This window comes from Pteropus vampyrus, unplaced genomic scaffold (assembly GCF_000151845.1).
Source record: "Pteropus vampyrus isolate Shadow unplaced genomic scaffold, Pvam_2.0 Scaffold46, whole genome shotgun sequence".
NCBI lineage: Eukaryota > Metazoa > Chordata > Mammalia > Chiroptera > Pteropodidae > Pteropus > Pteropus vampyrus.
The window spans coordinates 5,021,471-5,034,837 of NW_011888827.1; the positions used below are offsets into that span (position 1 = coordinate 5,021,471).

At 29.5% G+C, this 13,367-nt stretch overlaps 1 protein-coding gene and 1 pseudogene across 3 annotated transcripts in view; both read right to left on the minus strand.

Moving 5' to 3' along the window:
* The window catches only part of ATRNL1 (attractin like 1), a 572,934-nt gene that overhangs the window by 399,676 nt on the left and 159,891 nt on the right, over positions 1–13,367 (minus strand). For all 3 annotated transcript variants that reach the window (XM_023530113.1, XM_023530111.1, XM_023530112.1), the window contains one exon: positions 6,382–6,434. In XM_023530113.1, the coding sequence (XP_023385881.1) occupies positions 6,382–6,434 (53 nt within the window). The remainder of the gene's footprint in view (positions 1–6,381; positions 6,435–13,367) is intronic.
* LOC111739092 lies at positions 5,797–5,918 on the minus strand (annotated as a pseudogene).

Sequence of the window (13,367 nt, forward strand, 5' to 3'; positions counted from 1 at the left end):
ATGGCTTAGTGGGAAAATAAGGGCAGGCCATGGGCCCTCACTGTCCCTCGAAGTCGGGAGCCTTTGCAGACGGCAAGTACACTGTGCAACTCCTGATGGATGCTCTGGTGGGAGGTTTTCAGACATTTTTATTTTCTTCCTTAAATTTTTTTTTAAGTTATTTTTAGAACGAGTCTATGTTATTTGCATAACCCAAAAATATAATACTTACCATAAAATATATGGTCAAATTGTTTACATCTCTTTCAGATTAATTCAACAGCATTTTTTTTTCTTTCAGCTGTTCTTAATTTTTTTATAATTGTGTTATGGTGCCCTTCATTTTAGAATATTCAAAAATATTAAATAACTCGGAAATAAACACCTCGAGATACTGGGATATAACTTCATGAAAATTAATAAAAACACTAATGATCAAAGAATAAGGTTAAAATGCCAACCATGTGGCTCATTTATGCTTTGTCAGATAATCTTTAATCAATCATGTCTTCATGTTATGAGATATAAGAATTGAGATTCTCTGTATTCATCAAGGTCACTTCTGCTCTATCTGCAGATGGATCAGCTAGATCCTAATTAAGTAGCTATTTATATTCATACAAGTCTACAAAACATTAACTAACAAAATATGTTTAATTTAAAATAGAAAAAATATTTTTATTGTTTTAGAACAAAATACAAAATAATTACACTAAAAAAAGGTTATTTCAAGTTTTAACTGTTTTGTATGACAGCTTTTTAAGTAATTAAACTGAGAGTGATATTTGCTTTTTTAATTCACAATTACAATAATGCTTATGAGAAATATTATCTATCAAACAAAAAAATTAAATCCAATAAATATGCTTATAAATAATATCTTTTAGTCCAAGACATAAACATTCATTAAATAAATGAATAATAATTAAAGGTTTTATAGTGAGATGGATGGAGAAATGAATATTTCATTTTCTTACTAATGTAAACTAAGGTAAGATGTGATAAGTGGTAGAAGTGATCACTGAATATATAAGTAGTAATTAAATTGCTGACTCTCAAAAAGGCAGTGTATTATTATCGTCAGAAAATTGCCCTGAACTCTAAATAGCAATAGAAGAAATTCAAAATAAAACAGTAATTTTTCAAAAAGTAAAACGTGAAATAAGCCCAAATATATTAGATTAAGTGGAAATGTACTAAAACACAATAATTAGCAGTTTGGGAATTACATGTAGCTAAAGAATTAATGAAGTAACAGCCTAAAGTAGATGTCTACAGAAAGTGACTTTTAGTACTCTGATTCTACTCACTGAAAATATATAAGCCTTTAACATTTTCATAGCCCAGCCTTTCATTTTGTGTTGAAGGTTTCCTTCGTTACAATTATCAAAATTAAAAAGAAAGCATTTAAGGAAAAAGGAAACTACACGACTTGGGATTACTACTTTTTATATTTGTTGAGATAAATTACATAATTCAGTGTTTGCAAGGGTCAATCAAATTAGATATCATAGCTAGAAACTTTCTTTTTTTGCCATGTGAAGCATGACAGTTTTCTAATACACTTGGCTTTCGGGCTTAAACTGATGTTTGAAAAACTACTAAGACCGTCTATAGGATACGAATGCTGGTTTATTACTTTCAATTAAGTTAACACCATATTGCACTCAATTGCTTTAAGTCACTGTGTGGACCTGCATTTTAAATTTCACTCCAATCTTTAAAATCAGAATAGTTTCCATTAACACTTATTACAAAAACTACTGACCTTTTCTTTTTTCAACATCGTTTTTTCCCAAATGCTATAAGCTCTAAAGGCCTCATAACAAATGACAAGAGTGCCATCTAGTGCTTTATGACTCTTCCTTTAACATTTTTAAACGAGAGTGACAGTCCTATTATATACTCTAGAGATGAGCTGCCCCATCCGGTAGCTACTATCACTTGTGGCTGCTGAGTAATTAAAATGCGATTTATTTAAACTGCAGTTGTTATAGGTATAAAATATACAAACTGTATTTCAAAAACTTAATCTGAAAAAAAATCTTTCACAAAAGATATCTTAATGATTATTATACTGTTACGTGTTAAAATGACATATTTTAGATATATTGACATAAAAATATTATTAAAATTAATTTCACCTGTTTCCTTTTACTTTTTAAATGTAGCTTGTAGAAAATTTTAAATTACTTATGTTGCTCCCATTATATTCATATTGGATGCTGATTTAGAAAATTCACCTTAGTCTTAAACACAAAAGGCTTTTAAATATTAGTATATTTCTTACTTCTAAAAAATAGAATATAATTTATATGTGTGCATAATTGTAACTAGTTACTCCTCTGAGACACAATAAAAGTTAAAGACTCAAGAAGAATCAAAGAGGGATTTCTAATTTTAAAAAATCAGAACAATTATATTCTTATAATGGCAAGGAAGTTTGAAAAAGAAACATAAAATTAATGTGGAAAAGATGGAAAATAAAGATAATTTAAAAGACAGAGAAATAGGCAATTTGAATATCTGTAAGGTTAATAATTGCAAGTGGATTAAAACATGTTAAATATGTATTAGATATGTTTATGATACAAAAACTTCTCCTTACTTTGAACACTGGTAAATAAAGACTATAGCACTTACCATGATTTTTCTATATGAATTGTAACAATGAGTAACCAAATATCTGATGAGAGAAAATTTGTTTTTATAGAAGTTTTCCGATAAAGAAATCAAGAAGTAATTGAAATATCACAGTTCTGCAACTTCTAATCAATTACATTCAAAACACTGAACTTCAGTGTCTGCTAAGAATGTAAAAAGAGAAACTGGCAGGCATTACATGCTTCTGATAGATGAAAACACAAAACCACCTATGAAATAGTGTTTCCCCTAAAATCAAATCAGAATCTGATTAAACCTCTAAATCAGGGTTTCTCAATCTCAGAACTAAAATTTGGGGCCAGATAACTCTCAGCTCTAAAGAGACTATCTTGTGCACTGTAGGCATATAGGAGCATCCCTGGCCTTTGCCCACTAGATGCTCGTAAGACGCATGCCCCAGGCCCAGGTATGATAAGCAAAAATGTTTCTGAACGGTGTCAAATGTCCCATAAGCAAAAGAAACACCTTAATAACACATGGTAGTTTATATGCCACATTCTAATTCAAATAAGAAAAATAACTGCAAATGAATTAAAAAATAATTACTTAATTAGAAATTTAAAAAATTCTTACATATACATACAAAAAAGAACTGAACCATAAACTATGTAGAAAATAGTTTAATAAGAGAAGTTATACAAACTGCAGGCAAAAACAACAATATTTTTTTTTAATTACTAAAGACAAAACCTAAAACTAGTAAACTAGACAACAAAATTAGTGGAAAGGATTAATAAACCCAAATCCCAACCATCCCAATAAGAGGAAAAAAAAACTGGAAAGGGAAGAAAAAAACTGTCTTTATTTGCATGCAATATAATTAGCTACATATAAAAATAAAACAAATCAGTAAAATTAGAATTAACAGTTAATTGAAGTTTATGAACATCAGAACAATGTACTAAAATGAATTTTATTTTTATGTATCAAACGTAAATAGAAAATATAATTTTTAAAAATGCTATATAAAATAGCAACAGAACTATTAGGGAATTACGGTTTTATACATCTAACAAAACTTGTTTGAGACATGGACACAAAAAATTGAGCTTAAAATTATTAGTCATAAGAGAAATGCAAATTAAAAGCAGAAGATCATACTATACATACTCTATAATGGCTATAATCAGAAAGACAATATGAAATGTTGATGAGAATGTGGAGAAACTGAAACATTTATAAATCACTAGTGGAAATGGTTCAGCCATGTAAAATTATTTGGCAGTTTCTTAAAAAGTTAAACATAAGATTAGCATATCATGTGGCAATTCTACTCCTAGAAATCTACCCAAGGAAAATAAAAATATATGTCTACACAAAGACTATCTGAATGTTTTTATATCAGCATTTTTTCATAATAGCCAAAGGCTACAAAAAAAAAATTGGTATATCTATATAATGTTATACCATTTGCTATATTAACCAAGCAAATGAAAAGTACTTTATGGTCATCTCAATTGATGCAGAAAAACCATATGACATAAACACCAATTCCTGATAAAAACAGTATGCAAAATAAGAATAGAAGAGAATTGCCTCACCCTGATAAAAGCATCTAGGAAAAATCTATATCATACTTAATGGTGAGCAACTGCTTTCCTTCTAAAATCAGGAACAAGACAAGAATAATGACATGCTCATCATATCTTTTTACATGGTACCAGAGGTAGTAGCCAATGCAACAAGGCAAGAAAAAAAAAGGAATAGAGAAAGCAAAGAAAGAATTCAAATTTCATTATTGTCTATGTTGAAAATATGACAGAACTTACAAAATGGTACTTAAACTAATAAGTGAGTTTAGCAAAGCTGAAGGATACAATATCAACATTAAAATCAATTGTACTTGTACATACCAGACACTATCAGAAATGAAATATTAAAAAATAATGTTTACAATAGCATTAAAAATATAAAACATGTAGGTATACATCTGACAAAAAGTGACAAAGACCTGCACAGTAGAAACTACCAAATATTGTGAGAACAAATTAAAGAATAATTAAGAAAGAAAAAGAGATATACTAGTCGTCAGAAGACTCACTATAATTAAGATATCAACTCTCCCCAAACTGATCTATAAACTAAACATAATCTCAATCCAAATGCTAGCATGCATTTTTGTGAAAACTGACAAGAAGATTCTTAAATTCATATGTAAACACAAAGAAAATGGAATAGTCAAATGAAGTTTGAAAAGGAAGAACAAAATTGTAGAATAAATGTTAAATGATTTCAAGACGTACTATAAAGCTAGAGTAATTATAACAGTGCTGTACTGGCATAAAAATAAATGAATAAATTAATGCAACAGAACAGAAAGTCCAGAAACAGTCTTACACACATATATGGACAACTAGATTTTCAACAAAGCACTTCACTGGTTAAAAGACAGTCCATAAACAAATTGTGATAGAACAGTTGGAAACTCATATGGAGAAAAAAATTTTTGATTTATCCTTTAAAATATATGTATATACACACTCAAAATGGGCTATATACGTAAATGAAAAACGTAAAAATATAAAATTTCTAGAAGAAAATACAGTGAGAAATCTTTGTGACCTTAGGTTAGGCTAAGAGTTCTCAAAAGAACAACAAACTGGTAAGTTGCACTTCATCTCAATTAAAAGCTTCCATTCAAAAAAAAATACTCTTAACAGAGTGAAAAGACAACCACAAAAGAAGAAAAAATATTTTTAAATCATATATCAGATAAAGGACATGCATTTGAAATACATAAAGTATCCTGAAAACTCAATAGTATGAAAACAAAAACTCCAATTTTAAAAAGTGGGCAATGGATTTAAACAAAATTCATCAAATAAAATATACATATAGCAAATAATCACATAAAAAATGCTTACGTCGTTAGTTACTAGAGAAATGCAAATAAAGTAAGAATTAGATACCATTACACACCTATTAGAATGCCTAAAATTAAAAAGACCAACCATATGAAGTATTGAGAGATTTGGAAGGAGTGAAACTCTCATACACTGCTGGTAGAGATGCAAAATGGTACAACCATTTGAGAAATAGTTTGGTTATTTCTTTTTTTTTTCTTTTCTTTTTCTTAGGTGAGGCAACCTTTGGTTGACCTCACAGATTGCAAGGACCTTGTCAGCTTACAATTCCTTATTTTTTTATTTTTTACACCTACAACACCTGGTCTTCCTAGGTGGTCTCTCATCCAAGTACTAACCAGGCCCGACCTTGCTTAGTAGCTTCTGAGATCAGACGGGATCAGGCTTGTTCAAGGTAGCATGGCCGTAGACTAGTTTGGTTATTTCTTAAAAAGTTAAATACACATCTACCACATGAAAGTATCTTTCAATACAAAATCAGTGCAGCTTTTGAGTAATGACCAAAATTGTCCCTTGCAAAAACTATCACAAAATTTTATTTACTCAAAATTTAATCATAATGGAAAAGATTACATTAAAATTCAGCTGAGTTTACTCAAGTTCTATATTTTATTCCATGTTCAAAATAAGATCTATTGCTATTTTACACTTGAAAGTAGAAAAAAATGCACCAAATACAATTAAGAAAATATAACAAAAATACATTGTCTTTCTTAGCAATAAATATGGAGTTGTATAATAAGACTTAAGTAATAACAATGGTAACATAATAACGATAGCATCAGCTATTCAAGATGAATTTTATTTGCTGCACAATCACCTGAAAGTAATAATACAAACCAATTAATTAAAATAAAAAAATACAAATACTTACAATAACATGTTCCTCTAAGTGGATTACCAACATAGCGATTTTCAGAGTCACATCTGTAGAAATACAAAAACTCATTTACTATTAAACAAAATTCAAAAGCCTCATGTATTTCTTCAAGCAAAAAAGTAATTAAACTGTACATTAAAACATCTTTTAAAACTACAGCATTAATTGAAGTTTTAAAAACAAATCTTCAAAAGAATTAATGTAGAAAGCCTATATATGAGCGTGAGTGAGACAAGAAATAAGGCAAATAAATACAGGGGATGTCACAAGGCAGATGGGATAAGATTATGAGTTTGGGGATTTGTATTCTTCCTTAATAAAATAAAAAGAAATTGAAAGTCTGGGTAAAGATATGAAGACATTTTTAGGTAGAGGAAAAATATTGGGAGAATTCATAAATCCACATCATGTTCTTACTTCTGGTATTCTTTGAAATTGCCTGAAAAAGATAAAGTGTTGTTCTGCATAATGCTACTTCCTGGAACACTCTCCCAAATGAATTATTATAAAAGTATACAATAGGATAACTCAATAAAGTGTCTTAATATTTAAATTATATGTGAGTTCAATAAATGAGAAAGACCTGAAAATGTCTTCAGTTTTAGTTGTTAATTAGAACAGAGAAATAAATTTAATACATATATATTTTAATTAATGACAGGCCTAACAGTTGAGAATAATAATCTAAATAATCAGGTTTCATACTGAATGTGCTTTTCAGCCATGCTAGTTTCTGAATCCAAGCAAAAAATAAATAAATAAGTTGAAGAGTAAATCTTTTTCTACACTAACTACAAAATTAAAGTAGAAATATGATAGCCTTTTATAACTCTAATTTTATTCTCTGTGAAACAAAGAGACTTTCAGGGTTAGATTTTCTGTGACTTTTCCAAATATGTGGTATATAGGGGTTTTCTAGCTTTAGAAAATCATCATACTAATTACTGCTGGGTTAAGCACTTCAGAATCTATACTATTGCTATACTATTGTTCTTTCTTTAGGCTCGCCTGCTTAAATCCCATCACTTCGTATATACATATACTGAAAGATTGATTTACAATACATTAGAATTCCTTTGTCTGCAGCAAAAAATAAACTTGATTTGTCCCAAGTATCTCAATACTACTTTTAGAATATGAAAATATTCAACGTAATATTCCCTATGATGTTTTGCATGATATTCTCTGCATACCTTACTTGCCTAAATAGATGGTTTTCAAAGTCCCATGGCAATTTAAAATGACTAACTGACAAATGACAAGAAATCTAAGGACTTTTAATTGATCTATATATTGACTTTAAGAGTTCTGGATACAAACCTATTTTCCAACAGGGAAATTATAAAGTTTTCATTTTTGTTAATAATATTTAGTTTATACAAATTATATATTATGTTGGACTAGAAATTATTGTAATATGTTTACCTTCAACATAATATAATTTTTAGAAAGGAACAGTTAATATTTTATTTCTCAAACCACAAATTTTCTCATACAGATGAAATTATATCCTCATGTTTAGGAAGTAACTTTTGTTAGTTTAAAGAAATTAACAGTTTGGAAGGAAACAACAAAATTTTAGGCATAAAACAGCATAAAAAATACAAAAGTATAAATAACTAAAGGACAGACATTCCTTATATTTTGTTAGGACATCTCATCATCATCAGATGGCAGTCAATTTCAAAGATAATGTTTTATTTGATGCAATAAAAATTCCAAGGAGCTTTAAAGGAGCTAGAAAAGTTGATTTTAATGTTCATATGCAGAAGTAAACATAAGAATAGTTAGAAAAACAATGAAAAGGAAGAGGTTTGATGGGAGTTAGACTTAAAAGATAGTAAAATACACTCAAAATCTATACAATTAGAATAGAATGGTATTGACACATCAATAGAAAAACCAAAGGTACAGAATAGAAATTCCAGAAACAGGCTCAACTAACGTACACTAAAAACCTAGTATCTTATAGAAGCAGTATTTTAAATGGCTGGGGGAAAGATAATCTTTTTCATAAATGGTATTAAGACAACTGGATAGTCATTTGGAAAAATAAAAAATCAGATGCAATTCTCATACCATATACACACAAAAATATTCAAAATCAATTAGAAATCTAAGAGTCAAAAATAAACTTTAAACATACTAGAAGAAAAAATGGGTGAATTGCACAACAGCCCAGGCATAATGAAAGGCTTCCTAACCATAAATAAAATTCCAAATGCTATTTTAAAAAGACTAAGAATATGACTACATGATAAAAAACTTTTTCATGGTTAAAAAAAAAAAATTAGTAAAACCAAAAGACATGAAAATGAGAGAAAATATTTGCAAGATATGTATGCCACATAAAAAGAGTTTTAATCTTGAATTTACAAAGAAGTCTAAAAATAAGGGGGGAACTAATAACTCTATAGAAAAACTGACAAAAGACATAAATAGACAATTCACAAAAAATAATATTAAGTTAAAACTATGCCAAGATACCATTTCTCCCCCATCAGATTGTCAAAATTTCAAAAGCATACCAATATACTCTGCTTATGAGCCTGTGGGAAAACAGGCCCTCCCATACACTGCTGGTGGGAATACAAAATGAGAAAATCTCAGAGAAGTTAACAATGTCTAACAAAACTACATATGCACTTATTCTTCAACCCAGCAATCCCACTTATAGGAATTTACTCTGGAGACAAACTTCTAACAATATGAAAATATATGTGTTCAAGTTTATTCACTGCAGCATCTTTTGTAATCACAAAATACTGAAAAATATATAAACATCCATGCATACGAGATTTGTTAAACCATGGTACATACGCACAATGAAGTACTATGCAAATTTAAGCAAAGCCAAATAAAATAATTGTGAAGATTTATAACTTGATACATATATAGATCTATGTCATTTTTTGCATAAAAAAGAATGTGTGTGTATGTGTCATACTAAAGCCATTTAATGACTTTACCTTTACAAAAAGAAACAAAGGAAGGATAAACCAGATAAAGTTGATAATCCCTCTTAGTATATTTCTTAATCCCTTTGCTTTGGAAAGAATGTTAATGTTTAACATATTCTAAAACATATATACATATATATATGTATATATTAAAATAATAAGAATGAGAAAGGGAAAAAACCTTAAACAGAAAGTAAACTAAAGAAGTAAACCTAATAAATTTCAAATAAATAATATATAGCCATCCTGAAGAGAAAGGGAAACAGGAGAAGGTGGGTGGATGGGAGGAAGAAGGGAACCATTCCAAATAAGTTATGAGCCCAGTATTTGACTATACACTTTCAATCTTGGGCAGTGTAAGGCGGAGGAGGGAAAACTGGAATCAAACTTTGAAATCCTTTCAGTAGGTTTGTTTGTTGAAGTAATACAGACAAAGCAATTCTGAAAGTATTCTAAATGTATTATAGAACTGAGCAAACAAGGAACGTGCTAATGTCATTGGGAGTCAGTGTTTTCATTGAGTTAGAAGAGACACACAAATATTGATGTGGAGAAGGCCCAAAAGAACCTTGTAGAGACAAACTGGAACTGGACATTTGGTACGAAGAAATGCTTTCCCAAATATGTGTATGTATGTGTATGTATATGCATGCCTACATACACATGAATCTGTATATATGTACTTCATATATGTGTACTTATTTATTTGTGTATATAAATAAATTACTATTCCCTAGCTCTGTTCACTGAATAGGCCACTAAGTAAAGGCACCTCAGCAGCAAAGAGCATGTAACACTAAGATATCAATCTTTATTATGACTGATTCTTGATTACAAGGAAGCAGAGCTATACAAAAAACAGAAAAAGAAAGAAAAGAAGAAAAGGAAAGAAAAAAGCTAATTCCAGGCCTGAAGCAGGATAGGTATAAATATTCATAAAATTATGGGTATATGTCACAAAATCACAAGAGCCAGCTTGAACTAGCTCCCACTGAACATATCTGGGGAAATTAGATTGCTAAATAATTAAGTATAGTGGTGAATAATAACTATTAGGGAAGATAAGAATTCATGAGTTCATACTAATAATAAATAAATGGTGAAGAAGAGAAAGCTCTCGCTTACAGCAGAATGCTAAGGGCTCACTGGTAAATGCGAAGGAAGTATGGGAGTCAGTAATCATCATAGATAGCAAAGACTGAGATCAAGAAAGAATAATTAATTTTTTCTTCTCATAAATATGTCATGTACTATCAGATAACTTTGTATCAAATCTAATTCACTCAAAAAAGACAAAGGAAAAAAAGAAAGAATTTGGCTATATTTGTCATCTCTAATCAAAATCCAAGACCCTATTCACTAGTAAATGCATTCTAATAGCAGTCACCACCTATAGAAAAATGTCTTTATTACAAAGGATGAAAGGAATGAAATCTCAAATAGATGTATACATGTATAAATGTATAAATTTATAAATGTATGTATAAATGTATCACACCCAATGCTGTGCTATGCAAACAAATGATTTTCCCATCTCATTTCCCACATGCTGAAATCAATTGATAAAAACATTTACGCTAATCTATAATAGATATAATCAGCTGATAGAATGAAATATTTGGCATAGCCATTATAGATTTTCATTAACATCTAATAATGTGATCTGGGGTCAAGATTGTCATAATCATCAATCTCATTGTAGACCTCATAAATAAATGCAAGTTAAAAAATCAGAATGAAGGACCTCACAAACAACTACTTTCAACAAGAGGAGAAAGCAGTATTACAAAGGAAATTATAATTTTTTTCTTAAAACAATTTTGCAAATATGAATGTAAGTAAATAATTAAATGAATAAAAAATGTTTTAAACTGTTTTATTCTGTAACAGACCACTGTGTTTAGTAACACAAAAGTAAAATTTCTTTCTGTTGTTTTTAAAAAGTCTTAATTTGCATTGTTGAAATTATTTTACCCATTCAAGAAAGTATATTTTCTCTATCAAAGACCAAAGATTGCCTTCGAAGTTTGAAAGCATTTACAGTGTGTATTTTATAAATATTTAGTACATAAATATATAATTCAGTAAATAAAAAACAGCAATTGGATATATTTATACTGGGTATCTAGCACCAACTAAGAAATTACCACAAACTTATTGACTTGATTAAAGTCAAACACATATTTATTATTTCACAATTTTTGTGAGTCAGAAGTGTGGGCATAGTTAACTAGGAGTATGATATACTTGAGTTCTTTGACTCAGAGACTCTGAGATGCATTCAGGGGCTGGCTGGAACAAGGGTTCTCTGTAGAGCAGCAATAAAGATGTCAGCTGGGGTTGGGTTCTTATCAGAGGCTTGACTGGGGCTGTACCTATTTCTAAGCTCCCTCAAGTGCTGGCAGAATTTATTTCCCTGCAGATATAGAACTGAGGGGCTTTATATCTTATTACTGGCTTGACGCTGCCCTTAGCTGCTAGAGGATGCCATCAGCTCCACCTATTTCTTCAAAGCCAGCAAAGGAGAAAGTCTTTAAAGCAAGTCTTCTAGCAAGACGCAGACATAAAACATATTCATGGAAGTGACATACCATAGCTTTTACCACATAATGTAGCGTAATCATAGAATTGATACCCCATCATCTTTGCAATATTTTCTGGTTTCAAAGCAAGTCACAGGTCCTACCCACACACTCAGTAAAAGGGAATTACAAAATAATGTGAATGCCAGCAGTCAGAGGTCATTGGTAGTCACTTTAGGGTCTGGCCATCATAATTTTGTTATATGTACACTTTTTATTATAAAATATATCAATATATTTATTTGAAATATGAATATAATAAACTAATTCACATAATAATTTGATAAGTCAAATTACATGATCAAGTTCAAACTCAGATTATAAGAGGTAAAGAGAATGTTGAAAGGAAAAGTTGAGATATAAATAATGTTTTAAACAAATTAATGTTGCACTATGTAAGTTACATTAATATTATTCATACATAAGCTAAGTAATGTTTTTAAAATTCAGAATCCTTCTGTATAAAGATTAGATACAAACATTAAAAAGCTTCAGAAGCCTTCTGCATAGCTTAATTTAAAAAATAACTTCAAAGTATTTCTGTGCCTAAGCAAAGAGAGAATTATTCTCTGTCCCCACTAAGCAAACTAAGCAAATAGCTAGACCTTTTTAGAAAACAGATTTAGGCTGAAATATTTATAGGGATTTTGAAAAGGTAAATATTGTCATTACATGTCATATAAATAATAGTTACCATTTACGTGAATGATCCCATTACATTAAAAATACCACTTTTTAAAACAACAAAATATAAAATAATTCCATATTTCTAAGAGTTTAAAATACGGTATTTCATTCTGTTGATTTAAATACACATACACACTCATGACAGCTCTTACCATGAGATATAATTTTTCTACTCAGAAACAAAAAAAAGGCAGGACATTTAATTACTACAATTTTGAAATATCATGACAGATGATTTTAAAAAGCTGAGCATCTGATAAATTTGCATTTTCGTGATAAATTATGAAAATTATACACGAGATAAAACATACTTGTTTTTGCTTTGGTTTTCTCTAAACAAACCCATAAAAATATCATAATATAAACAAAAATATATTAAGAAGTATCAAAATATCAATATTCATACCACACTTCTATGACAATTTACCATTTTTAAAAAGCAATAAAAATTCAGACATGAAGATATGATAAATCCTCAAATAGTATAAGAGGTATAGGTTCTAAAATTATAAGGCTGTTTATGTGTTTCAGAGTCCAATAATGGTAAGTAGAACTAACTAGGTAACTTGAAGAAAACTTGAAAAAATTAGATTTTTATTTTTCAATGCTTAAAAGCACTGGAGGGCCAAAGCGTAAAAGATTGCCAATCAGAATGTAGAGAAGAATGAAATGACTGTTGAATCATTTGGGGTAATCCTTTTTTCCCTGATTATAGATGGAAACAGTATTTAACAGGAATAAGGATTGGAGT